The sequence below is a fragment of the Macaca fascicularis genome, chromosome 8, assembly GCF_037993035.2.
Source record: "Macaca fascicularis isolate 582-1 chromosome 8, T2T-MFA8v1.1".
Classification (NCBI taxonomy): domain Eukaryota; kingdom Metazoa; phylum Chordata; class Mammalia; order Primates; family Cercopithecidae; genus Macaca; species Macaca fascicularis.
Window position 1 is genome coordinate 154,100,590 of NC_088382.1, and position 27,719 is coordinate 154,128,308.

The following is a 27,719-nucleotide window of genomic DNA, read 5'->3' on the forward strand; positions in this document are numbered from 1 at the left end:
GCACAAAGGTGACACAAACCCCAGAAAAAATGCTGCTTACAGCTTTAATGATTGTATCAACGGTGGTAAGTCTCCCCATGCCTGCAGGAGCAGCTGCAGCTAATTATACCTACTGGGCCTATGTGCCTTTTCCCGCCCTTAATTCGGGCAGTTACACGGATGGATAATCCTATTGAAGTATATGTTAATAATAGTGTGTGGGTACCTGGTCCCACAGATGATCGTTGCCCTGCAAAACCGGAGGAAGAAGGAATGATGATAAATATTTCCATTGGGTATCCTTATCCTCCTATTTGCCTAGGGAGAGCACCAGGATGTTTAATGCCTGCTATTCAAAACTGGTTGGTAGAAGTACCTACTGTCAGTCCCACCAGTAGATTTACTTATCACATGGTAAGCGGAATGTCACTCAAACCACAGGTAAACTATTTACAAGACTTTTCTTATCAAAGATCATTAAGATTTAGGCCAAAAGGGAAACCTTGCCCCAAGGAGATTTCCAGAGAATCAAAAGATTTAGTTTGGGAAGAATGTGTGGCCGATAGTGCAGTGATATTACAAAACAATACATTCGGAACAGTTAGATTGGGCACCTCGAGGTCAATTCTACCACAATTGCGCAGGACAAACTCAATTCTGTCCCAGTGCACTAGTGAGTCCAACTGTTGATAGTGACTTAACGGAAAATTTAGATAAACATAAGCACAAAAAATTACAGTCTTTCTACCCTTGGATATGGGGAGAAAAGGGAATCTCTACTCCAAGACCAAAAATGATAAGTCCTGTTTTTGGTCCTGAACATCCAGAATTATGGAGGCTTACTGTGGCTTCATACCGCCTTAGAATTTGGTCTGGAAATCAAACTATAGAAACAAGAGATTAAAAGCCATTTTACTCTATCAACCTAAATTCCAGTCTAACAGTTCCTTTACAAAGTTGTGTAAAGCCCCCTTATATGTTAGTCATAGGAAATATAGTTATTAAACCAGACTCCCAAACTATAACTTGTGAAAATTGCAGATTGTTTATTTGCATTGATTCAACTTTTGATTGGCAGCACCGTATTCTGCTAGTGAGAGCAAGAGAAGGCGTGTGGATCCCTGTGTCCATGGACCGAACATGGGAGGCCTCACCATCCATCCATATTTTGACTGAAGTATTAAAAGGCATTTTAAGTAGATGCAAAAGATTCATTTTTACTTTAATTACAGTGATTATGGGATTAATTGCAGTCACAGCTACAGCCACTGTGGCAGGAGTTGCATTGCACTCTTCTGTTCAGACAGTAAGCTTTGTTGACAATTGGCAAAAGAATTCCACAAGGTTGTGGAATTCACAATCCGGTATCGATCAAAAATTGGCAAATCAAATTAATGATCTTAGACAAACTGTCATTTGGATGGGAGATAGACTCATGAGCTTGGAACATCGTTTCCAGTTACAGTGTGACTGGAACACGTCAGATTTTTGTATTACACCCCAAGTTTATAATGAGTCTAAACATCACTGGGACATGGTTAGACGCCATCTACAGGGAAGAGAAGATAATCTCACTTTAGACATTTCTAAATTAAAAGAACAAATTTTTGAAGCCTCTCAAAGTCACTTGAATATTGTGCCTGGAGCTGAGGCGTTAGATCAAGTGGCAAAAAATCTTTATGAATTAAACCCCACGACTTGGATTAAGTCTATTGGAAACTCTACTGCAGTAAATTTTGGAATTATGTGTCTCTGTTTAATCGGCTTGTTTTTAGTGTGCCGGACCAGTCGAAGAATCCTGCGTCAAAATCGAGAGAACGAACAAGCCTTCATCGCCATGGCACATTTATATAGAGGAAAAGGGAGGGAGAACGTTGCGGGGAGTCAGGGACCTTGAATGCAGGGACTGGCTGAAGCCACGGCAGAAAAACATAAAATGTGAAGATTTCATGGACATTTATTAGTTCTCCAAAATTAATACTTTTGTAATTTCTTATGTCTGTCTTTACTTTAATCTCCTAATTCTATCATCTTCTTTGTAAACTGAGGAGGATATATGTCACCTCAGGACCCTGTGATGATTGCCTTAAACTGCACAAATTGTTTGTGGAGCATGTGTGTTTGAACAATATGAAATCTGGGCACCTTGAAGAAAGAATAAGATAACAGCAATGTTCAGGGAACAAGGGAGGCAACCTTGAACTGGCCGCCGGTGAGCCGGACAGAACAGAGCCATATTTCTTCTCTTTTCATTATGCAAATAGGAGAAATATCGCTGAATTCTTTTTCTCAGCAAGGAACAGCCCTGAGAAAGAGAATGCGCTCTGAGGGTAGGCCTATAAACGACCCCCTTGGAGGCGTGCCACCTTTTATGGTTGAAGCCGAAGGGATGAAATAAGCCCCGGCCTCCTGTAGTGCTCCCAGGCTTATTAGGACGAGGAAATTCCCACCTAATAAATTTTGGTCAGACAGGTTGTCTGCTCTCAAACCCTGTTTTCTGATAAGATGTTATCAATGACAATGCGTGCCCAAAATTTCATTTAAATTTAACACAATCCTGTGATCTCATCCTGCCTCCACTTGCTTTGTGATATTCTATTACTTTGTGAAGTATGTAATCTCGGTGTCATGATGACAATGGTGGTTTTGTTGAAAAGAAAAGGGGGAAATGTGGGGAAAAGGAAGAGAGATCAGCCTGTTACTATGTCTATATAGAAAGAAGTAGACATAAGAGACTCCATTTTGTTCTGTATTTGTGATGCTGTTAATCTGTGACCCTACCCCCAACCTTGTCCTTGCAAGAGACATGTGCTGTGGTGACTCAAGGTTTAACTGATTTGGGGCTGTGCAGGATGTGTCTTTGTTAAACAAATGCCTGAAGGTAGCTTGCTGGTTAAAAGTCATCACCATTCTCTTAATTTCAACTACCCAGGGACGCGTACACGACGGGACCTCTGCCTAGGAAAGCTAGGTATTGTCCAAGGTTTCTCCCCATGTGATAGACTGAAACTATGCTGCTAAAAGGTTTATGGAGATGTTTGCACATGCATCTCAAGGCACAGCATTTTCCTTTGAACTTATTCATGTCACAGAGGTGTTTGTTCATATGTCTTACTGCCGATTTCCTCTTTTGTCTTTGATCCTATTGTCCTGCCACTCCCCTGTTTAATTATCAATAAATACTAAGGGAACTCAGAGACCGGGGCCGGTGTGGGTCCTCTATAAGCTGAGCTCCGGTCCCCTGGGCCCCCGCTTTTCTTTCTCTGTACTTTGTCTCTGTGTCTTATTTCTTTTCTCAAGTCTCTCGTTCCACCTTACGAGAAACACCCACAGGTGTGGAGGGGCAGGCCACCCCTTCAACCATCCCCCAGCCCAACACCCGTAAAGGGTCTGTGCTGTGCTAAGGAGGAGGAGTGAAAGAGGGAGGCCTCTTTGCAGTTGAGATAAGAGGAAGACTTCCATCTCCTGCTCCTCCCTGGGAATGGAATGTCTTGGTGTAAAGCCGACCATTCCCAATCGTTCTATTCTGAGATAGGAGAAAACCGCTCTGTGGCTGGAAGTGAGACATGCTGGCAGCAATACTGCTGTTACTCTTTGCTACACTGAGATGTTTGGGTAAAGCGCGGTGGCTCACGCCTGTAATCCCAGCACTTTGGGAGGCCGAGGCGGGCGGATCACAAGGTTAGGAGATCGAGACCACGGTGAAACCCCGTCTCTACTAAAAATACAAAAAAAAAATTAGCCGGGCGCAGCGGCAGGCGCCTGTAGTCCCAGCTACTCAGGAGGCTGAGGCAGGAGAATGGCGTGAACCCGGGAGGCGGAGCTTGCAGTGAGCTGAGATCGCGCCACTGCACCCCAGCCTGGGCCACAGAGTGAGACTCCGTCTCAAAAAAAAAAAAAAAGAGAGAAACGTAAATCTAGCCTACGTGCACATCCGGGCACAGCACCTTTCCTTGAACTTATTCATGATACAGATTCCTTTGCTCACATGTTTCCCCGCTGACCTTCTCCCCACTTGTTGCCCTGCTACACTCCCCTCGCTAAGATAGGAAAAATAATGATCAATAAATACTGAGGGAACTCAGAGGCTGGTGCTGGTGCGAGTCCTCAGTATGCTGAGCACCAGTCCTCTGGGCCCACTGTTCTTTCTCTATACTTCGTCTCTGTGTCTTATTTCTTTTCTCAGTCTCTCATCCCACCTGACGAGAAATACCCACAGGTGTGGAGGGGCTGGCCCCCTTCAAAAATTAGCCGGGCATGGTGGCGCACACCTGTAATCCCAGCTACTTGGGAGACTGAGGCAGGAGAATCGCTTGAACCCAGGAGGCAGCGGTTGCAGTGAGCCCTCCAGCCCAGGTGACAAGAGTGAGACTCCATCTCAAAAAACATACAAAAAAAATAACCAGAAGAGATAGAAACACAAGAAAGAAGGTCATGTGGGCCGGGCGCAATGGCTCACACCTGTAATCCCAGCACTTTGGGAGGCTGACGTGGGTGGATTACCTGAGGTCAGGACATCGAGACCAGCCTGGCCAACAGGATAAAACCACATCCTACTAAAAATATAAAAATTAACTAGGTGTGGTGGTGGGTACCTGTAATCCCAGCTACTCGGGTGGTTGATGCAGCAGAATTGCTTGAACCTGGGGGGCAGAGGTTGCAGTGACGTGAGATGGTGCCACTGTACTCCAGCCTGGGCAACAGACTGAAACTCTGTCTCAAAAGAAGAAAGAAAAAAGAAAAGGAGAGAGGAGGGGAGGTCATGTGAAGACTGAAGGGGCGGGGGATAATTGCTGTATTGTGATAACTGGCTTATTCCCTGAGACACTTGTGGCAGTGGGGGTTGTTGTTCCTGTTGCCCATTTTTATCAAATTTAGAACGACATTGATTACCCCAATGTTTTCCCTTTTTACATCTTGGACATAGGCCAGGTGGCTCTTTATCTGTTCTTGTAGTAGCTTGAGTAGTTACATTTTGTTTATTTGAGACTAGGCAATTCTTTTTTAGATGACCAATTTGACCACAATTATAACATCTTCCCCCAAATGTTCTAACCTGTCCTCCTAAAGCAACTCCTGTGATTGCTTGAGCCATAAGCATAGCTTTATGCATAGCTCCTCCAATTCCATCGCAGGCTTTAAGGTACTCTGAGATTACATCTGATCCTGCGGGAACCCTTCCTTTTAATGGCTTAATGGCTGATTGACAATCAGGATTGGCGTTTTCTTATGCCGTCAACTCCACTATGACCTTAGGGGCATTCTCATCGGTAATTGACTTTTGAGCAGCATCTTGAAGTCTTGCTACAAAATCAGGGTAGGGTTCTTTAGAGCCTTGTCTTATTGTATTAAAGGAGGGGCAGGCAGTTCCTGGGTCTTGGATTTTCTCCCAGGCCCTAAGGCAGATAGCCCTGATTTGCTCAATGGCTTCATTTGACATTATTACTTGTTGGTCAACAGTGCTCCAATTTTGACCTGTTCCTAATATTTGATCTGCATCTATGTTAACTGGAGGATTGGCAGTCCTATTTCTTCGGACCTGAACTTGTACCCCATCAATCCACCAAGTCTTAAATTGTAAAAATTGAGAGGGTGAGAGTGAGGATTTTGCCAGAATCTCCCAGTCATAAGGAATGAGTCTATGTCCATGAGCAATGGAATCTAATAATGTTCTCATGTAAGGAGAGTTGGGTCCATACTGTTTTACTCCCTCTTTCATTTCTTTTAGCATTTTTATAGAAAAGGACTCATATCTGGCTTCAGCTACGGGAAGCTCTCCCTCTTGGGCCCCTTCTCCAGGTGGTCTTGCTTCTAATATTACTGGGAATTACCACACTTCAATATCTCCTTGTTTTCTTGCCTCATCAATAATTTTATGTAACACACTACCCTGTGTACTAGGCGGTGCTGTAGGATTAAGTCTCATGGTGGGCGGCTGAGGATATGGTGCCCTGCCCTGTGGCACTGGAAATGTTCCTGGCTGTCCACACGGATTTTCTGGGGGCAGCCGATACCGCAGTTCGGCTGGCGGCCAGTATTGATAGGCTACTGGCGGCTGGGTCTTATTTTCTACCGGCTGATATTGTGGACACTGCATTTGGAATGGCATTGCCATGATAGAGACTCTATCTTTTTCTATTTGATCTTCTTTTGGAGTTTGTACTTGTTTAACCTGCATTTGAGGTTGTAAAGTTACAGGAATCTGAGCTGCTGGAAGAGGAGTTGGCCATCGTGGTCTAGACTCTGATGGCTCTGCTAATTCTGGATTTTTTTCTTCTAATTTTAACGTTTCAGGATATACTACCTCCTGTAATTGATTATTGTCAACATTTTGCGTTGACCGAGCCATAGCCGGCTCTGATACACATTCACAGTGTGAACTTTCCTTTCCTTTCCGGGATTCTATCCTTGCCTCTTTTTCACAATCTACTGCACAGTTTTTAGGGACATCAGAAATTGGAACGCTATCTTCTTCTGTTTGCAACGGTTCTAAAGCTACTTTAATAATGACCCAATAATTCCATACTGTAAGGGGAATGATTTTACCTTCCCTACTTGCTTGTTTTAATTCTTTGCCAATTTTTTCCCAGTCTTTTAGATCTAAAGTTCCCTGTTCCGGAAACCATGGACAAAACTGCTCTATTGTTTGAAATAGCGTAGTTAGATTTTTGGTAGAGACTTTAACTCCCCCTCTTTTTAAGAGAATTTTAATAAAGCTGCGATAAGAGGCATATTTACTCATAGTTTGCCCCATTGTTACCCTAGGTTCTTCCGTGCACACAAGCTTACCACAAGGCTGACTTTAGACATACTCGGGAGTCTCTCGTCAACTTGTACTCAATGACCATGCTCCAGCGTACCTTCACCTTAGAGAAAAGCTCCACGTTGGGCACCAGATGAAGGGGTGGCCTGCCCCTCCACACCTGTGGGTGTTTCTTGTAAGGTGGAACGAGAGACTTGAGAAAAGAAATAAGACACAGAGACAAAGTATAGAGAAAGAAAAGCGGGACCCAGGGGACTGGCGCTCAGCTTACAGAGGACCCACGCGGGTCCCGGTCTCTGAGTTCCCTTAGTATTTATTGATAATTATCTTTACCATCTTAAAGACAGGGGAGTGGCAGGACAATAGGATCAAAGAAAAGAGGAAATGGGCAGTAAGACATATGAACAAACACCTCTGTGACATGAATAAGTTCAAAGGAAAATGCTGTGCCTTGAGATGCATATGCAAACATCTCCATAAACCTTTTAGCAGCATTGTTTCAGCCTATCACATGGGGAGAAACCTTAGACAATACCTAGCTTTCCTAGGCACAGGTCCCTGTGTACGTGTCTCTGGGTGGTTGAAATTAAGAGAATGGTGATAACTTTTAACCAGCAAGCTACCTTCAGGCATTTGTTTAACAAAGACACATCCTGCACAGCCCAAAATCCATTAAACCTTGAGTCACCGCACCACATGTCTCTTGCAAAGGACAAGGTTGGGGGTAGGGTCACAGATTAACAGCATCACAAATACAGAACAAAATGGAGTCTCTTATGTCTACTTCTTTCTATATAGACACAGTAACAGGCTGATCTCTTTCTTTTCCCCACAAAGACAGAGGCAGAGATTGGAGTCATACTGCCCACAAACCAAGGAACACCTGGGGCCACCAGTAGCCAGGAAAGGCTTGGGGAACAGACTGCTTCCTGGAGACTTCAGAGGGAGCATTAGTCTCCTGATGCTTTGATTCCTAACTTTTAGCCTCCAGAACTGTGAAAATAAGTTTCTGGTTTGAAGGCACTCAGTTTGTGGTAGGCTGTGTTATGGGAGCCCTAGGAGGCCACTACATAGGGACTCAGGATTAACGCCTCAGAGTCAGAAGAGGCTGGGGTCCCAGGAACCATGGGCTGCCACACTCTGGTCTGATTATCTCCAGGCTTGCTTTCCATGACAGAAAAATATGCCTTCAGCTGTGTAAGCAGTTATGGGTAAGCAAGTTTGATTACTGTTTGGGGACAGGGTCCCACCTGCTGCCCACACACCCCGGCGAATTTCCCTGACCCCACTCCTCAGGCAGGCAGGGTCTCCACATCAAAGAGGGGGTGCCTGAGGCTGGCTGCCTGGGGGGCCCTGAGTGCAGCTCTTCCTGCTTCTCTTCGAGGCACCCCGATGGGGAGAAGGCAGTGCCGCAATTGTCCTTTCTCAGCTGAGGACCTTTCCCACCCAACAAGGAGAGCACAGCCATGCTGCAAGGACAAGAGTGTCTTTATTGGAGTTAGGACTGGGGCCTCTATAGGGGCTTCTGGTTTCTGGGCTGTAGGTTTGTGGGGTGTGGGATCTTGGGTCAAAGGTGGGAGACTAGGGCAGGGTATCAGAGGGTGATATCATCCTCGTACAAGGACAGCAGCAGCAGGACGGTCCAGCCGCCCAGCAGGCCCACGTTGTGCAGCAGAAAGAGGAGCCAGGGCCGTGGGTCCCGTACTTTCAAGATGGCCGGGAGCTGAGGAGCAAGTGGGTACCAGGTCAGCGCCCCTGCTCAGCTCCGCTGCTCAGTTCCCGGCCCAGAGCAGCCCCTCCCCTCACCATCCTGACCATGTCGCAGAGTGCCACGTAGAGGAACAGGCCGGTGGCCACTGCCAGGATCCAGACCTCGCTCTCCTCGCCGACTCCAACCGCGAGTGCCACGTAGAGACCCGCGAAGGCCGTGAGCGCAGAGGCCAGGTTCAGCACCAGCGCTTGGCGCACGGAAAGCCCCGCCTGCAGCAAGGCCGCGAAGTCCCCTGCGGGCGGGTCCACGTCAACAGCTCCGCCCTCCTATTTACATGCCCCGCCCACCTCCTTTCGGTCGCGCGCTCTTACCACCAGGCCCCGCCCACCTGTTCCCGGTCTCCCCGCCCAGCCCCGTGCGGCCCCGGCCGTCTCCTTCCAGGCCCCGCCCGCCGCTCACCCAGCTCGTGCGGCAACTCGTGGCAGAACACCGCCAGCGAGGTGGCCAGCCCGGTCTTCCAGGAGGACGCGAAGGCGGCGCCCACGGCCAGCCCATCGGCGAAGTTGTGCACGGCGTCGCCCAGCGTGATCACATAAGGCAGTAACCTCAACTCTGCGGATGCAGCGGCCGTGGGTTCGCGTGGCCTGTCCCCGACCGCCAAGCCCCGGGCCCCGCTCGCGCTCCACACAAACCTCAGATTCCCCAGCCCTTCCGGGGTCGCCCCCTGGGCTCACCTCGGCTCAGTCTCCTGGGCTCCGGGTTCAGCAGCTCCGGGCTCTCCTCCGCCACCTGGGAGGAGCCTTGAGTAAGTCCCGCCCAGAGATAGAGGAGGAACGCGGCGGGGCGGGGCCCCAGATCACCGCGGGAGGCGGGGCCGCAGGCCTGGGGTGGGGCTAGGAGTGTGGGCTTGGGAAGGGGTCTGTGGGAGGGGCTCCGCGTGGGGTGGGGCATCGGGCGTCCACTCACCAGGTCCGCGCGGGAGCCCTCGTGGGGCGGCTTGGGCTGCCGGAGTTCGCTGGGTGCCAGCTGCAGGGACACACCGTGGCTGTGGCCGCCGTGGCTGTGGCTGCTGTGGCCGCAGGGCCCGTCCTCCAGATCCTGTGAGGGTAGCTGCTCAGTGTCCACCAGGCCCCCAGCACACCCACCCGCCGGGTACCTTCCCATGAAGCCTGACCTCCGGGTCCCTGGGCAGCAGGAGGTTGAAGAGGTTCTCAAACAGGAAGAAGGCGTAGAGCCCGGCCAACATAGCCAGGAGGCGCCAGGTGGGCTGTGGGCTGAGGCCCTCTTCGCTGTGTGTGTGCAGCCCCAGCACCTGGGGAGTAGGGGCGCTGGGCTGGGGGGGTCACAGGGCGCCTCCCTCCAAGACCCAGGGAGAGGGGTCAGGGGTCAGGGGGTGGTGTGGGTAAGGGCCCTGGGAGGGCATGGCCTGGGAGTCCATGGTGGGGAAGGGAAGGCCAGGATCGGGGGGTTGTGGGGGCAGACCTTGGGCATCAGGTGCAGGACAGCATCCCCAGTGAGTGCACCCACCGCCAGGCTCAGGCAGGTCTGCAGGATGTAGTGGGTGACCCCCCTGCAGCCAGTGCAGGTCAGCAGTACGAGGCCAAAAACCGCGCAGAGGCAGATGAGCAGCGTGGCCAGGGAGCCGTACAGATACCCTGGGGGCGGGTGAGGTGGCTGTGAGAGTTTTTCTTCCAGACTCAGCCCCTGCTTCCCGGGCGTCACTCACCAGAGCTGCAGGCGGTCAGTGTGGGCCAGTCCCTCACTCAGGCTGACGCTCCTGCCTCAAAGCCCCACTCCCCTCCTGGCGATGCCACATTCCCCTGTGTCTGCTGTTTCAACTTCCAGGCCCTGCTCCCTCTTTCCGTCCCTCACCCTCAGCAGCCACTCCTTCCTCCCTATGTGGGCCCCACCTCTGCACTGCCAGCACAGTGCCGGGGTGGGCACTCACTCTCTGCCTGGCTGAGCTGGTCCTGGACGGGGAGCCTGGGCTGGGAGGTGCAGGCTCCACTCAGCTGCTGTTGCAGCAGGGCAGGGCTCAGTTGGACCCAGGCCTCCGGGGTCACCCCAGCCTGCTCTGACAGTCCATACACAGCCATCACGTCCCTGGCACTCAGGCATACCTGGAGAGTGGCAGGACAGGCTCAGGGGCCTGAGCAGACCCCAGTGGGACCCCATCTTACCCCAGGGCACAGCTCACCGTGTCCCACACACTGGAGCTATCGTTGGAGGTGACGAGGGGCACGGGGTCCTGGCCGCTGGCTCCCCTGTGCTGATGACTGTGGTCACTGTGGGCCTCCCTGCCTACCCCCAGGCGCTGCATCAAGGCCGACAGCTCTAGCAGGGAGAAGAGTCAGCACGGCGAGTCTGTGTGGGCTCCAGCCCTGCCCCCCAGGAACATGGAGGCTGGGGACTCGGGGGAGCCCCCTCCACAGCCCAGCCCAGGCCTTACCGGCCAGCGTCATAGGAGCCTCGCTACTGTGCTGCTGGAACACAAAGTCCACGAAGTACTGAGGGCTCGGCAAGGCATGGAAGCAAGACCCACTCCTGACGTGGTCCAGCAGGGCAGCCAGGACGCCACCGGCACTACCTGGAGCCCCCGCCCCCACCGCCTCCTCCAGCAGCTGAGGAATGTCTACGCAGGCCTGGGGAAGAGGGGGCCTCTGCCTCAGCCTTTGGTGTGACCTTGCATCCAGTTCTGCCATCCACCCAGCTGCCCCTGGATGCATCTCCCACGCCAACTACAGGATCTGCCCCCACCAGCCCCGCCCTTCCCTGGGGCCACAACCCTCCCTGCCGGGCCCAGCTGCTTCAGGCTCCCACTCAGCCCTCTGGGTTCCTCCCTCGTGAGGCCCCTCCTGGGGCTCCTGCAGGCCCCCAGCTGCCCGGTAGTGAGCTCCACATTGTGAATCCCCAGCAGGAGGCCGACTCCCGGGCGTCTCCCCAGGCCCCCGGGCTCCCTGAAGGCTCTGCAGCCAGGCCTGGCCCCCTAGGCCATGGGGCCCTCCTCACCCACTCCCCTGGTCTGCCTGGACTGTCCCTCACCGTCTTGGGGGTCTGGCCGGCAGCCTGGGCCTGCATCCTCTGCAGCAGCCAGCTTAGGCCCGGGGTCAGGGCCTTGGGGCTTTCGAGCAGGGCCAGGAGATGGTCTGCACGAGAGGCCCAGCGGCCAGCCCGAGCGTCCTCACACGTGCCCTCGGGGTTGCTGAGGTAGAGGACGGCGGCGGCACTGAGGCGGGCAATGTACCTGGCCTCCAGGACCGGGCCTGGGGGCAGCCCTGGCCCCTCAGGCTCGCCCAGGCCCAGGGCGTCCTCCACAGACAGGCACTGTGGGCAGAGACAGGTGAGGAGGGGCTCTGGGCCCACCAGGGAGGGGAGAGGCAGGCCTGGCCAAGGGGCTTCCCCACAGGCCTGTTTCCTCTCCCTCTCAGGTCCACCATCCTCTCTCAACCCCTTGTGCCCTTCTGTCTCCCCAGGACCCTGTTCTGCTTCCCCAACTACAGGGGTGCACGGAGAGGGGTCCCCAACAGTGGTCCCATCCCCAGGGGACTCCCCTGGAGCCACTGCCAATTTGATGGCTGGGGGCCGGCAGGGGGAGGTGGCCCTGGGGTCCTGGGGAGAAGAGGGACTGTGTGTCCCTGGAGAGGTGTGCCTGTCTGCCCTCATGAGCATGAGGGTGGGCTCTGGCCTGCGGGGAGGGCCAGGGTGCCCAGGTACTGCCGCCAGCCTCCTCCGCCTCCTGGAGTTTGCCCAGGGCCCTTTGCTGCCAGTTGGCAGGGCGGAGCGGGCGGGAAGAGGCCAGGGCTGGGGGACCCGTCGGGTGGGGCTGTTACCTTTCCACACGGCCCGTTGGCGCAGTGCACACGGTCCGCCAGCGTATTTAACAGGCCGCCCAGTGCCTCTTGATCCACAGCTCCCTGGCCGGAGGTGAGCAGGCTCAGCAGACCAGCAGGCGGGGGCGCCGTCGCCGTTGCCGTCGCCGTCACCGTCACCGTCACCACCAGCACAGCCAGCAGCAGCCCAAGCTCCAGCGAGACCAGGGACGCCATACTCAGCTCCCAGCGTGCTCAGTGAGTGTTGTTGTGGCCAAGGCCCAGTGCTTCTGGGCTGGCTGAGGGCGGCTTTGCTGGGGTTGTCCAGGGCCAGACTGGGGCTGGGCTAGGACCCGCCCGGCCCGGCCTGCATGAGGACCTCTCCCAGGTATTCCTGCAGAGCTCTGTGATTGGCTGCTGGAGATCCCTGGGTTAACCATTCCAGCCGCAGATCCTTCCCAGTAGCCTGAAGCCACTGCTGGTGGGGGGCGAGGGCTGGGCCCCTTCCCCTGGACAGGCAGCCTGGGTGGGCTTTTTTTTAGATAGAGTTTTGCTCTTGCTGCCCAGGCTGCAGTGCAATGGCGTAATCTTGGCTCACTGCAACCTCTGCCTCCCAGGTTCAAGTGATTCTCCTGCCTCAGCCTCCCGAGTAGCTGGATTACAGGCGGCACCACCACACCCAGTTAATTTTGTATTTTTAGTAGAGGCAGGGTTTCTCCATGTTGGTCAGGCTGGTCTTGAACTCCCAACCTCGGGTGATCCGCCTGCCTTGGCCTCCCCAAGTGCTGGAATTACAGGTGTGAGCCACCGCGCCCGGCCAGCCTGGGTGGGCTTCTGTCCTCTTCCTGCTGCCCCTCAAGCTGTGGGGCAGAGCCGGAGTGTCCCCTTCTGGCTCTCCATCTGGAGGCTGCCTCCAAGCTGGGGGACGCAGGGCAGAGGTGCACAGATTCCCCCAGAGCCTGAGAGCTCCCAGGTCCATGCCTCTGCCCCTCCCAACAGAGGCTGCCCAGACACCCTTGGTGGCCCCAGTTGGGGTGGGGACATGAACCTCTTCCTGGGTCCTGGCCTATGGTCCCTGTTGGGGACTGCGATGGAATCAAAGGAACTGAAAAGGTGCCTGCTGCATCATGCTCTCTTAGGCCAGAGAAAGCCCCAGGAAGCTCCAACACAGACAACCAGGAAGACGGACCTGGGCCCTGGCAGCCACCTGGCCGGGCTTGGGGCAGGATAAGATTGGGGTAAGACCCCAGCTCTAGCCCCCGGGGCAGGGAGGCTGTGGCTCCCAGCCCTGCCCTCCCTGTGGGCTCCTTCTCTGGCCTTTGAGCCTAGAGGCCTTATCTCTACTGTGGTGGTGATGGCAGGAAGTCTGGGGGAAGGGGAAGGCAGATCTCAGGGCAGCTTTGCCTTCTGAAGGGGGAGTCCAGATGCAGCCTCCTGCCCGGTCCAGCCAGCCTGACCCTGAGTGTTGTGGGTGGGGCTGGGGTGGGGAGCTGGGTGCCTGAGGCCCAAGGACTCTGTCCTGCCATGTGCAGGGCGGGACGGGGCAGTGCGGGCATTGGGCCCAGTGTCCTGGGGTCAGGGTGCTTCCCCTGGCATCCGCACCCTGCCAAGCGGCAGATCTCATGGTGCCCCTCTGGCTGGGCCCACCCACAGTGGTATCCTTCTGGGGCCGCAGATGATTTCTGGGCCCCAAGACCATGACGGGGGCAGCTCTACACGCAGCTTGGAGATGTTGTGGTCCCAAACTGGCCCTTTCCCTCCCACACCACCCCAGGACCAATGGGCTGGCTGGAGGCCACCCATTCTAAACCAGGCTCAAGGGCCTATTTTAGCTTCAGGGCAAAGGTCTTGGGCTGGGCCTGACTCTGTGGCCTTCCTGAGCTGCCTCCCCAGTAGGCCTCAGTGCTGGGCTGCAGACCTCCTCCATTCCCTCCATTCATGTGACCCCATCCCTCCCCACAGAAACTCTCCTCCACAGCCCAGGAGCAGCCGCTGAGGGTTTCAGCTGCCCGTGCCCCAGCCTGAGGCCGGCTTCCCCAGAGCAGAGGGGTTGCACTCTCCTGCCCCTCAGGCCCACTCTGTCATGCAACAAGCTCATTGCAATTGGCCCATCTTAAAAACAACACTGGTCGGGCACCTTGGCCCACGCCTGTAAACCCAGCACTTTGGGAGGCTGAGGCAGGTGAATCACTTGAAGTCAGGAGTTTAAGACCAGCCTGGGCAACATGATGAAACCCCAGCTCTACTAAAAATACAAAAACAAATTAGGGCACCCAGGCCGGGCGCAGTGTCTCACGCCTGTAATCCCAGCACTTTGGGAGGCCGAGGCAGGCAGATCACGAGGTCAGGAGATGGAGACCATCCCGGCTAACACGGTGAAACCCCATCTCTATTAAAAATACGAAAAAATTAGCCAAGTGTGGTGGTGGGTGCCTGTAGTCCCAGCTCCTCGGGAGGCTGAGGCAGGAGAGTAGCTTGAAGCTTGGAGGTGGAGCTTGCAGTTGAAGGGGTGGTCTGCCCCTCCACACCTGTGGGTGTTTCTCGTTAGGTGGAACGAGAGACTTGAGAAAAGAAAGAAGACACAGAGACAAAGTATAGAGAAAGAAAAGCGGGGGCCCAGGGGACAGGCGCTCAGCTTACAGAGGACCCACGCCGGCACCGGCCTCTGAGTTCCCTTAGTATTTATTGATAATTATCTTTACCATCTTAAGGATAAGGGAGTGGCAGGACAATAGGAGGGCAGTAAGACATAAGAACAAGGATCTCTGTGACATGAATAAGTTTAAAGGAAAATGCTGTGCCTTGAGATGCATATGCAAACATCTCCATAAACCTTTTAGCATTACTTCAGCCTATCACATGGGGAGAAACCTTGGACAACACCTAGCTTTCCTAGGCAGAGGTCCCTGCGACCTTTGGCCGTGTACGTGTCCCTGGGTAGTTGAAATTAAGAGAATGGTGATGACTTTTAACCAGCAAGCTGCCTTCAGGCACTTGTTTAACAAAGCACACCCTGCACAGCCCAAACTCCGTTAAACCTTGAGTCACCACAGCACATGTCTCTTGCAAGGACAAGGTTGGGGGTAGGGTCACAGATTAACAGCATCTCAAATACAGGACAAAATGGAGTCTCTTATGGCTATTTCTTTCTATATAGACATAGTAACAGGCTGATCTCTTTCTTTTCCCCACATTTCCCACTTTTCTTTTCAACAAAACCACCATTGTCATCATGACACCGAGATTACATACTTCACAAAGTAATAGAATATCACAAAGCAAGTGGAGGCAGGATGAGATCACAGAATGGTGTTAAAATTAAAATTTTTGGGCATGCATAGTCATGGATAACATCTTATCAGAAAACAGGGTTTGAGAGCAGACAACCTGTCTGACCAAAATTTATTAGGTGGGAATTTCCTCGTCCTAATAAGCCTGGGAGCACTACAGGAGGCCGGGGCTTATTTCATCCCTACGGCTTCAACCGTAAAAGGCGGCACGCCTCCAAGGGGGTCATTTATAGGCCTACCCTCAGAGCGCATTCTCTTTCTCAGGGCTGTTCCTTGCTGAGAAAAAGAATTCAGCGATATTTCTCCTATTTGCATAATGAAAAGAGAAGAAATATGGCTCTGTTCCGTCCGGCTCACCGGAGGCCAGTTCAAGGTTGCCTCCCTTGTTCCCTGAACATTGCTGTTATCCTGTTCTTTCTTCAAGAAGCCCAGATTTCATATTGTTCAAACACACATGCTCCACAAACAATTTGTGCAGTTTAAGGCAATCATCACAGGGTCCTGAGGTGACATATATCCTCCTCAGTTTACAAAGAAGATGATAGAATTAGGAGATTAAAGACAGACATAAGAAATTACAAAAGTATTAATTTTGGAGAACTAATAAATGTCCATGAAATCTTCACATTTTATGTTTTTCTGCCGTGGCTTCAGCCAGTCCCTGCATTCAAGGTCCCTGACTCCCCGCAACGTTCTCCCTCCCTTTTCCTCTATATAAATGTGCCATGGCGATGAAGGCTTGTTCGTTCTCTCGATTTTGACGCAGGATTCTTCGACTGGTCCGGCACACTAAAAACAAGCCGATTAAACAGAGACACATAATTCCAAAATTTACTGCAGTAGAGTTCCCAATAGACTTAATCCAAGTCGTGGGGTTTAATTCATAAAGATTTTTTGCCACTTGATCTAACGCCTCAGCTCCAGGCACAATATTCAAGTGACTTTGAGAGGCTTCAAAAATTTGTTCTTTTAATTTAGAAATGTCTAAAGTGAGATTATCTTCTCTTCCCTGTAGATGGCGTCTAACCATGTCCCAGTGATGTTTAGACTCATTATAAACTTGGGGTGTAATACAAAAATCTGACGTGTTCCAGTCACACTGTAACTGGAAACGATGTTCCAAGCTCATGAGTCTATCTCCCATCCAAATGACAGTTTGTCTAAGATCATTAATTTGATTTGCCAATTTTTGATCGATACCGGATTGTGAATTCCACAACCTTGTGGAATTCTTTTGCCAATTGTCAACAAAGCTTACTGTCTGAACAGAAGAGTGCAATGCAACTCCTGCCACAGTGGCTGTAGCTGTGACTGCAATTAATCCCATAATCACTGCAATTAAAGTAAAAATGAATCTTTTGGATCTACTTAAAACGCCTTTTAATACTTCAGTCAAAATATGGATGGATGGTGAGGCCTCCCATGGTCGGTCCATGGACACAGGGATCCACACGCCTTCTCTTGCTCTCACCAGCAGAATACGGTGCTGCCAATCAAAAGTCGAATCAATCCAAGTAAACAATTTGCAATTTTCACAAGTTATAGTTTGGGAGTCTGGTTTAATAACTATATTTCCTATGACTAACATATAAGGGGGCTTTACACAACTTTGTAAAGGAACTGTTAGACTGGAATTTAGGTTGATAGAGTAAAATGGCTTATAATCTCTTGGTTCTGCCGGGCGCGGTGGCTCAAGCCTGTAATCCCAGCACTTTGGGAGGCCGAGACAGGCGGATCACGAGGTCAGGAGATCGAGACCACCCTGGCTGACACGGTGAAACCCCGTCTCTACTAAAAAATACAAAAAACTAGCCGGGCGAGGTGGCGGGCGCCTGTAGTCCCAGCTACTCGGGAGGCTGAGGCAGGAGAATGGCGTGAACCCGGGAGGCGGAGCTTGCAGTGAGCTGAGATCCGGCCACTGCACTCCAGCCTGGGCGACAGAGCGAGACTCCGTCTCAAAAAAAAAAAAAAAAATAATAATAATAATAATAATCTCTTGTTTCTATAGTTTGATTTCCAGACCAAATTCTAAGGCGGTATGAAGCCACAGTAAGCCTCCATAATTCTGGATGTTCAGGACCAAAAACAGGACTTATCATTTTTGGTCTTGGAGTAGAGATTCACTTTTTTCCCCATATCCAAGGGTAGAAAGACTAATTTTTTGTGCTTCTGTTTGTCTAAATTTTCTGTTAAGTCACTATCAACAGTTGGACTCACTAGTGCACTGGGACAGAATTGAGTTTGTCCTGCGCAATTGTGGTAGAATTGACCTCGAGGTGCCCAATCTATAACAGTTCTGAATGTATTGTTTTGTAATATCACTGCACTATCGGCCACACATTCTTCCCAAACTAAATCTTTTGATTCTCTGGAAATCTCCTTGGGGCAAGGTTTCCCTTTTGGCCTAACTTTTAATGATCTTTGATAGGAAAAGTCTTGTAAATAGTTTACCTGTGGTTTGAGTGACATTCCGCTTACCATGTGATAAGTAAATCTACTGGTGGGACTGACAGTAGGTACTTCTACCAACCAATTTTGAATAGCAGGCATTAAACATCCTGGTGCTCTCCCTTGGCAAATAGGAGGATAAGGATACCCAATGGAAATATTTATCATCATTCCTTCTTCCTCCGGTTTTGCAGGGCAACGATCATCTGTGGGACCAGGTACCCACACACTATTATTAACATATACTTCAATAGGATTATCCATCCGTGTAACTGCCCGAATTAAGGGCGGGAAAGGAACATAGGCCCAGTAGGTATAATTAGCTGCAGCTGCTCCTGCAGGCATGGGGAGACTTACCACCGTTGATACAATCATTAAAGCTGTAAGCAGCATTTTTTCTGGGGTTTGTGTCACCTTTGTGCTAGCTAGGCTTTTTCCAGCTAACGGTGTCAGCTTCTTTAACTGTGCCCCGGTCGACAGCTCCGCCTTCTTGGTGCGTGGTGACTTCATCTGTTCTGGTATCACCTCTTGGTTCATCATGCGAGTCAATGGTGCTCGATTGCGGTGTTTCCATCTCCGTGGAGGCGCTTTTCTTTGCATCTCCGATGGGTTCATTGTAGAACTTCAAATGTCTAGTGGGTATCCAAACAGGAAGCTGATTTTCTCCTGGTGAAACAAGCAACACCTCTACCCCAGGTTATCACCTTCCCTATTTCCCATGTCTTATTTTTGTTGTCTTTCCACCAAATCAGTTTTCCTTCATGTGGACTGTTCTTTTTACCAGTAAGATGTTGTTCTGCAAAAGTAGTAGTCTGATTTCTATAAATGTTTAAAAAATTTAAGGCCGGGCGTGGTGGCTCAAGCCTGTAATCCCAGCACTTTGGGAGGCCGAGGCGGGCGGATCACAAGGTCAGGAGATCGAGACCACAGTGAAACCCCGTCTCTACTAAAAATACAAAAAATTAGCCGGGCGCGGTGGCGGGCGCCTGTAGTCCCAGCTACTCAGGAGGCTGAGGCAGGAGAATGGCGGGAACCTGGGAGGCGGAGCTTGCAGTGAGCCGAGATCGCGCCACTGCACTCCAGCCTGGGCAACAGCGTGAGACTCCGTCTCAAAAAAAAAAAAAAAAAAAATTTTAAAGTATAGGGTGCTAGATTAAGCTGCATCTGAGGAGTGGTACACTCCTTACTGTCTCCCCCTTTTTTTTGTTTAACTAACTGAGTTTTGAGTGTTCTATTAGTTCTTTCAACTATGGCCTGTCCTTGGGAATTATAAGGAATTCCTGTTGTATGTGTAATATTCCACTGATTTAAGAATTTTTGGAAAGCTTTACTACAATAACCTGGTCCATTGTCAGTTTTAATTTTTTCTGGAACTCCCATTACGGTAAAACAAGATAATAAATGTTTTTTAACATGGGAAGTACTTTCTCCTGTCTGGCAGGTTGCCCATATGAAATGTGAATAAGTATCAACTGTTACATGAACACATGATAATTTTCCAAACGAAGGTACATGTGTAACATCCATTTGCCATAACGCATTAGGACACAGACCTCTGGGATTAACTCCTGCCTCTTGAGTGGGAAGGTGTAGGACTTAACATTGGGTGCAGTGTTGTACAATATCTTTTGCCTGTTTCCATGTGACATCAAATTTGTTTTTTAACCCTGCTGCATTTACATGAGTCAAAGCATGAAGTTCTTGTGCTTTTATGAATGCAGAGGATACCAGTAAGTCAGCTTGTTCATTTGCTATAGTTAAAGGTCCTGGTAAATTAGTGTGTGCTCTAATATGAGTAATATAAAATGGGAAATTCCTTTTTCTTACAGTTTGTTGTAATAAATTGAACAACTGGTTTAACTGATCATCCATGCTATATTTAATTAGAGCTGTCTCAACATCCCTTGTAGCCTGTACTACATATGCAGAATCTGATATAATATTAACAGGTTGATTAAAATCTTGTAATACTGTAATGACTGCAACCAACTCTGCCCTTTGAGCTGATTGATACTGAGTTTTGATTACTCGCTCTTTTGGTCCTGTGTAAGCCGCTTTTCCATTGCTGGAACCATCAGTAAATACTGTCAGAGCATTTTCTAAAGGTTCATGTCTGGTAATTTTAGGTAAAATCCAAGTAGTCAATTTTTTTTTTTTTTTTTTTTTTTTAGACAGAATCTCACTGTGCTCCCAGGCTGGAGTGCAGTGGCGTGATCTCGGCTCACTGCAAGCTCCGCCTCCCGGGTTCACGCCATTCTCCCGCCTCAGCCTCCCAAGTAGCTGAGACTACAGGCGCCCGCCACCACGCCCGGCTAGTTTTTTGTATTTTTAGTAGAGACGGGGTTTCACCATGTTAGCCAGGATAGTCTCGATCTCCTGACCTCGTGATCCACCCGCCTCGGCCTCCCAAAGTGCTGGGATTACAGGCTTGAGCCACCGCGCCCGGCCCCAAGTAGTCAATTTTAAAAACTGGAAGATTTTTGTTTTTGGGTAATGATTATCAATGATTCCCACAAAATCAGCAAGGCCAATCTGCCATGCATCAGAATTGATAAAGGCTTGTCTAACTTGTTCCTTGGTTAAAAGAACAACTATTTTGTGTGGGTCATTTCCACACAAGTTTATTATTCGCAATCTTGCCTGACCAATTAATGTAGCTATTTGATCCAAGTATAATGTAAAAGTCTTAATTGTACTGTGAGGAAGGAATGACCACTCCACAAGATCAGTATTTTGAATAATGATGCCTGTTGGAGAATGTCTAGTAGCAAAAATCAAAAGTTGGAGTGGGGCTAAGGATCTATTCTACTTATTTGCGCTGACTGCATTTTTTCTTCCACTAATTTAATTTCTTTTGTTGCCTCTGGGGTTAATATTCTTTTACTATTTAAGTCTGGATCTCCTCTTAGGATAGAGAAGAAATTTGACATGGCATAAGTAGGAATGCCTAGAGTTGGCCGAATCCAATTAATATCGCCTAACAATTTTTGAAAGTCATTTAATGTTTTTAAAGTATCTTTTCTTATTTCTATTTTTTGTGGCTTAATTTTTCTATTTTCTATCTGCATCCCTAAATAATGAAAAGGAGCAGAGGTTTGGATCTTATCAGATGCTATTGTTAGTCCAGCGTTGGCAACCTCTGCTTGCAGAAATGTGTAACAGTCAATTAATTTTTCTCTTGTTTCTGCAGCACATAAAATATCATCAATATAGTGAATGATATAACAATATGAAAATTTGTCTCTAACTGGTTGAAGGACTTGACCTACGAAAGTTTGACAAATAGTTGGACTGTGAAGCATTCCCTGAGGTAGTACTTTCCACTGAAACCTGGTGGCTGGTTCTTTATTATTTATGGCTGGTATAGTAAAGGCAAATTTTTCACAATCCTGCTCTGCCAGAGGAATGGTAAAAAAGCAGTCCTTAAGATCAATTATAATTAAAGGCCAGTCTTTTGGGATCATGGCCAGAGAGGGCAATCCGGGTTGAAGAGGTCCCATGGGTTGAATTATAGCATTTACGGCTCTTAAGTCCATTAACATATGCCATTTGCTTGATTTTTTCTGAATTACAAATACAGGAGAATTCCAGGGTGAGAATGAAGGCTCAATGTGTCCTTTTTTTAATTGTTCCTTTGCTAATAAATGTAAAGCCTCCAGTTTTTGCTTCGGTAGCGGCCACTGATTTACCCATACCGGTTTTTCTGTTTTCCAAGTTAATGGAATGGGTTTAGGAGGCTCTACAGCGGCCGCCCCTAAAAAGGATACCCTATTCCTTTTCTTTCCTGATTTTTCTCAGTCTCAATTGGGACTTTAATGCCATTTTCATTTTTTCCTAACCCCTTTCCTGGTATATATCCCATTTTAGTCATGATTTTTTGACTCGTGGGGCTGCATAATGGAGCTGGCATAATGATTTCCGCACCCCATTGTTGTAATAAATCTCGACCCCATAGATTAACAGGAATTGAAGTAATCATTGGCTGAACAGTACTTTCTTGATTATCTGGTCCTAAGCAATGTAAAATCATTGTACTCTGATACACTTCTGAGGCTGTGCCTATGCCAAGTCCTGTAACAGCCTTTTGTTTAGGCCAATTTTTTGGCCACTGATTTAAAGCAATGACAGAGATATCTGCTCCAGTGTCTACCAACCCTTCAAACTCTTTTCCTTGAATGATGGCCTTACACACAGGTCTGCTCTCAGAGACCTGACTTGCCCAATATGCAGCCTTTCCTGTCTGATCAGTGCTTCCAAACCCTCCTGTTCTTTTTATCTCACTGTTTCCAACTTTAATATAAGGTAGGAGTAATAATTGAGCAATCCTGTCTCCTGGACTGGCACTCCAAGGAATTGAGGAACTAATAACCAATTGAATTTCACCTTTATAGTCTGAATCAACCACACCAATATGAATTTGAACTCCTTTTAGATTTAAACTTGATCTTCCTAAAATTAGTCCTATAGTCCCCTCAGGCAATGGGCCATATACCCCTGTGGGGATTTTTTGTGGAGGCTCCCCTGGAAGCAGAGAGACTGCTTGTAAGGTGCATAAATCTACTGCTGCACTGCGGCTTGTGGCGGGGGATAACTGCTGTATTGTGGTAACTGGCTTATTCCCTGAGGCACTTGTGACAGTGGGGGTTGTTGTTCCTGAAAACCCTGAGGAACAAAGGGCTGAATTTGGAATGCCCCAGTTTGTTGCGGGGGCCTGAGGCCGGCCCCTCCTCTCGTTTCCCGACAGTGGTTGCCCATTTTTATCAAATTTAGAACGACATTGATTACCCCAATGTTTTCCTTTTTTACATCTTGGACATAGGCCAGGTGGCTCTTTATCTGTTACTGTAGTACTTTGAGCAGTTACATTTTGTTTATTTGAGACTAGGCAATTCTTTTTTAGATGACCAATTTGACCACAATTATAACATCTTCCCCCAAACGTTCTAACCTGTCCTCCTAAAGCAACTCCTGTGATAGCTTGAGCCATAAGCATAGCTTTATGCATAGCTCCTCCAATTCCATAGCAGGCTTTAACGTACTCTGAGATTACATCTGATCCTGCGGGAACCCTTCCTTTTAATGGCTTAATGGCTGATTGACAATCAGGATTGGCGTTTTCATATGCCATCAACTCCACTATGACCTTACAGGCATTTTCATCGGTAATTGACTTTTGAGCAGCATCTTGAAGTCTTGCTACAAAATCAGGGTAGGGCTCTTTAGAGCCTTGTCTTATTGTATTAAAGGAAGGGCAGGCAGTTCCTGGGTCTTGGATTTTCTCCCAGGCCCTAAGGCAGATAGCCCTGATTTGCTCAATGGCTTCATTTGGCATTATTACTTGTTGGTCAACAGTGCTCCAATTTTGACCTATTCCTAATATTTGATCTGCATCTATGTTAATTGGAGGATTGGCAGTCCTATTTTTTCGGACCTGCACTTGTGCCCCATCAATCCACCAAGTCTTTTTTTTTTTTTTTTTTTTTTTTTTTTTTTTGAGACGGAGTCTCGCTCTGTCGCCCAGGCTGGAGTGCAGTGGCCGGATCTCAGCTCACTGCAAGCTCCGCCTCCCGGGTTCACCCCATTCTCCTGCCTCAGCCTCCCGAGTAGCTGGGACTACAGGCGCCCGCCACCACGCCCGGCTAGTTTTTTGTATTTTTTAGTAGAGACGGGGTTTCACCGTGTTAGCCAGGATGGTCTCGATCTCCTGACCTCGTGATCCACCCGTCTCAGCCTCCCAAAGTACTGGGATTACAGGCTTGAGCCACCGCGCCCGGCCTTTTTTTTTTTTTTTGAGACAGAGTCTTGCTCTGTCGCACAGGCTGGGGTGCAGTGGCCGGATCTCAGCTCACTGCAAGCTCCACCTCCCGGGTTCACGCCATTCTCCTGCCTCAGCCTCCCGAGTAGCTGGGACTACAGGCGCCCGCCACCACGCCCGGCTAGTTTTTTGTATTTTTTAGTAGCTACGGGGTTTCACCGTGTTAGCCAGGATGGTCTCGATCTCCTGAACTCGTGATCTGCCCGTCTTGGCCTCCCAAAGTGCTGGGATTACAGGCTTGAGCCACCGCGCCCGGCCTCCACCAAGTCTTAAATTGTAAAAATTGAGAGGGTGAGAGGATTTTGCCAGAATCTCCCAATCATAAGGAATGAGTCTATGTCCATGAGCAATGGAATCTAATAATGTTCTCATGTAAGGAGAGTTGGGTCCATACTGTTTTACTCCTTCTTTCATTTCTTTTAGCATTTTTATAGAAAAGGACTTATATCTGGCTTCAGCTACGGGAAGCTCTCCCTTTTGGGCCCCTTCTCCAGGTGGTCTTGCTTCTAATATTACTGGGAATCGCCACACTTCAATATCTCCTTGTTTTCTTGCCTCATCAATAATTTTATGTAACGCACTACCCTGTGTACTAGGCGGTGCTGTAGGATTAAGTTTCATGGTGGGCGGCTGAGGATATGGCGCCCTGCCCTGTGGTGCTGGAAATGTTCCTGGCTGTCCACATGGATTTTCTGGGGGCAGCCGATACCGCAGTTCGGCTGGCGGCCAGTATTGATAGGCTACTGGCGGCTGGGTCTTATCTTCTACCGGCTGATATTGTGGACACTGCATTTGGAATGGCATTGCCATGATAGAGACTCTATCTTTTTCTATTTGATCTTCTTTTGGAGTTTGTACTTGTTTAACCTGCATTTGAGGTTGTAAAGTTACAGGAATCTGAGCTGCTGGAAGAGCAGTTGGCCATCGTGGTTTAGACTCTGATGGCTCTGCTAATTCTGGATTTTTTTCTTCTAATTTTAACGTTTCAGGATATACTACCTCCTGTAATTGATTATTGTCAACATTTTGCATTGACCGAGCCATAGCCGGCTCTGATACACATTCACAGTGTGAACTTTCCTTTCCTTTCTGGGATTCTATCCCTGCCTCTTTTTCACAATCTACTGCACAGCTTTTAGGGACATCAGAAATTGGAATGGTATCTTCTTCTGTTTGCAACGGTTCTAAAGCTACTTTAATAATGACCCAATCATTCCATACTGTGAGCGGAATGACTTTACCTTCCCTACTTGCTTGTTTTAATTATTTGCCAATTTTTCCCCAGTCTTTTAGATCTAAAGTTCCCTGTTCCAGAAACCATGGACAAAACTGCTCTATTGTTTGAAATAGCGTAATTAGATTTTTGGTAGAGACTTTAACTCCCCCTCTTTTTAAGAGAATTTTAATAAAGCTGCGATAAGAGGCATATTTACTCTTAGTTTGCCCCATTGTTACCCTAGGTTCTTCCGAGCGCACAAGCTTACCGCAAGGCTGACTGTAGACGTACTCGGGAGTCTCTTGTCGACTTGTCCTCAATGACCACGCTCCAGCGTACCTTCACCTTAGAGAAAAGCTTCCACGTTGGGCACCAGTTGAAGGGGTGGCTTGCCCCTCCACACCTGTGGGTGTTTCTCGTAAGGTGGAACGAGAGACTTGAGAAAAGAAATAAGACACAGAGTCAAAGTATAGAGAAAGAAAAGCGGGGGCCCAGGGGACAGGCGCTCAGCTTACAGAGGACCCACGCCGGCACCGGTCTCTGAGTTCCCTTAGTATTTATTGATAATTATCTTTACCATCTTAAGGATAAGGGAGTGGCAGGACAATAGGATCGTTGTAGGGAGGAAATCGGCAGTAAGACATATGAACAAAAACCTCTGTGACATGAATAAGTTTAAAGGAAAATGCTGTGCCTTGAGATGCATATGCAAACATCTCCATAAAACTTTTAGCATTACTTCAGGCTATCACATGGGGAGAAACCTTGGACAACACCTAGCTTTCCTAGGCAGAGGTCCCTGCGACCTTTGGCCATGTACGTGTCCCTGGGTAGTTGAAATTAAGAGAATGGTGATGACTTTTAACCAGCAAGCTGCCTTCAGGCACTTGTTTAACAAAGACACATCCTGCACAGCCCCAAAACCATTAAACCTTGAGTCACCGCACATGTCTCTTGCAAGGACAAGGTTGGGGGTAGGGTCACAGATTAACAGCATCTCAAATACAGGATAAAATGGAGTCTCTTATGGCTACTTCTTTCTATATAGACACAGTAACAGGCTGATCTCTCTTTCTTTTCCCCACAGCAGTGAGCTGAGATTGCACTACTGCACTCCAGCCTGGGTGACAGAGCAAGACTCCGTCTCAAAAAAAAAAAAAAAAAAGGCACCCAGAGTGGTGGTGGGTGCCTGTGGTCCCAGCAACTCTGGAGGCTGAGGCAGAATTGCTTGAGCCCAGGAGGTGGAGGCTGCAGTGAACCACGATCGCATCATGCACTCATGCACTCCAACCTGGGCAACTGGGCAAGACCCTGACTCTAAAGACGAAAAAACAAAAAAAAACATAAGCCCATGTTCACTAGCAGCATTATTCAAAAGATGGAAGCAATTCAAATATCCAAACACGCGTGAGTGAACGCACTGTGGCTCATCCACAGTGGAACATGATTCAGCCTGAAGAAGGAAGGAAACCGGCCTGCGCTGTGACTTGGATGCACCTTGAGGACACTGTGATGAGCAAAGGCAGCCAGACACGAAAGGGCAAGGACGGTGTGATCTAACTCACGTGAGGACCCCAGTCAGTCAAATTCATGGAGACAGAAATGTGGGCGGCAAGCCACCCAGGCGCCGAGGCAAGAGACTGAGGCCATGAGCTGTTCCAGTGTAATAAAATATATAAAATAACAAGAGTTATACTAGATATAGATCATAGATATGGTTATACATGAATATCATTAATCATTAGTTTGTAGCAATTACTCTTTATTCCAATATTATAATACTCCTCGCTCTACAATCATAACCTAGGAAAAACCAGGCCATAAAGAGATAGGAGCTGAGGGGACATAGTGAGAAGTGACTAGAAGACCAGAGTGTGAGCCCTCTGTGATGCCTGGGCAGGGCCACCGGAGGGCTCCTTGGTCTAGCGGTAACGCCAGTGTCTGGGAAGAAGCCCGTTGCCAAGTGGACCGTGGTCTAGCGGTAGCATCAGTGTCAAGGAAGAACACCCTCTACTTAGCAGACTGGGAAAGGGAGTCTCCCTTTCCCTGGGGGAGTTCAGAGAAGACTCCACTCCTCCACCTCTTGTGGAGGGCCTGACATCAGTCAGACCCGCTCGCAGTTCTCTGGAGGCCTGACCGTCTCCCTGAGATGCTGTGCTTCAGCGGTCACGCTCCTAGTCCGCCTTCACGTTCCATCCTGTACACCCGGCTCTACCTTTTAGATAATAGTAGCAAAGTTAGTGAAAGTACTAAGAGTCTCTCATATGCAGAAATAACGGCGTAAGCTGTCTGTCTTTCCTCTCTCTCTCTGCCTCGGCTGCCAGGCAGGGACGGGCTCCCTGTCCGGTGGACACGTGACCCACGTGACCTTACCTATCACTGGAGATGACTCACACTCCTTACCCTGCCCCTTTGTCTTGTATCCAATAAATGTCAGCGCAGCCAGGCATTCGGGGCCACTACTGGTCTCTGCGTCTTGGTGGTAGTGGTCCCCCGGGCCCAGCTTGCTTTTTCTTTTATCCCTTTGTCGTGTGTCTTTATTTCTACAATCTCTTGTTTCCACGTGGGGAGGAAAACCCACCGGCCCCGTGGAGCTGGACCCTGCAGAGAAAATAGAAGGGTTTTGGGAGGCCGAGGTGGGCGGATCCCCTGAGCTCAGGACTTCGAGACCAGCCTGGCCAACATGGT

The 27,719-nt window shown here is 49.3% G+C and overlaps 1 protein-coding gene, 2 long non-coding RNA genes and 1 pseudogene across 6 annotated transcripts; 2 read left to right on the forward strand and 2 right to left on the reverse strand.

The window, feature by feature from the left end:
- The first annotated feature begins 635 nt into the window (after nt 1-635).
- Nucleotides 636-1,897, forward strand: LOC123575325 (endogenous retrovirus group K member 7 Env polyprotein-like; annotated as a pseudogene).
- A 6,315-nt stretch (nt 1,898-8,212) lies between these two features.
- Nucleotides 8,213-12,554, reverse strand: SLC39A4 (solute carrier family 39 member 4). 3 transcript variants are annotated; one of them, XM_005595768.4, is made up of 12 exons: nt 12,284-12,554; nt 11,496-11,777; nt 10,903-11,095; nt 10,651-10,787; nt 10,402-10,573; nt 9,936-10,108; nt 9,628-9,765; nt 9,420-9,551; nt 9,188-9,242; nt 8,913-9,065; nt 8,558-8,745; nt 8,213-8,465 (listed from the first exon to the last, which is right to left on the reverse strand). In XM_005595768.4, the coding sequence occupies exons 1-12, from the start codon at nt 12,497-12,499 to the stop codon at nt 8,337-8,339; spliced, it is 1,968 nt and encodes a 655-aa protein (XP_005595825.3). In that variant the 5' UTR covers nt 12,500-12,554; the 3' UTR covers nt 8,213-8,336. The 3 variants fall into 3 exon arrangements, with proteins under 3 accessions (XP_005595825.3, XP_045255324.2, XP_065375939.1); XM_045399389.2 differs by lacking the exon at nt 11,496-11,777; XM_065519867.2 differs by having other exon boundaries at nt 11,496-12,554.
- LOC123575329 (uncharacterized) lies at nt 9,301-27,550 on the forward strand. 2 transcript variants are annotated; one of them, XR_012416817.1, is made up of 4 exons: nt 9,301-9,715; nt 10,765-11,793; nt 11,927-12,520; nt 26,119-27,550. It is a non-coding gene; the product is annotated as an uncharacterized lncRNA (long non-coding RNA). The 2 variants fall into 2 exon arrangements; XR_012416818.1 differs by having other exon boundaries at nt 12,364-12,520.
- Nucleotides 16,180-18,498, reverse strand: LOC141407480 (uncharacterized). The gene is made up of 2 exons (XR_012416819.1): nt 18,358-18,498; nt 16,180-16,341 (listed from the first exon to the last, which is right to left on the reverse strand). It is a non-coding gene; the product is annotated as an uncharacterized lncRNA (long non-coding RNA).
- Nucleotides 27,551-27,719: the final 169 nt, after the last annotated feature.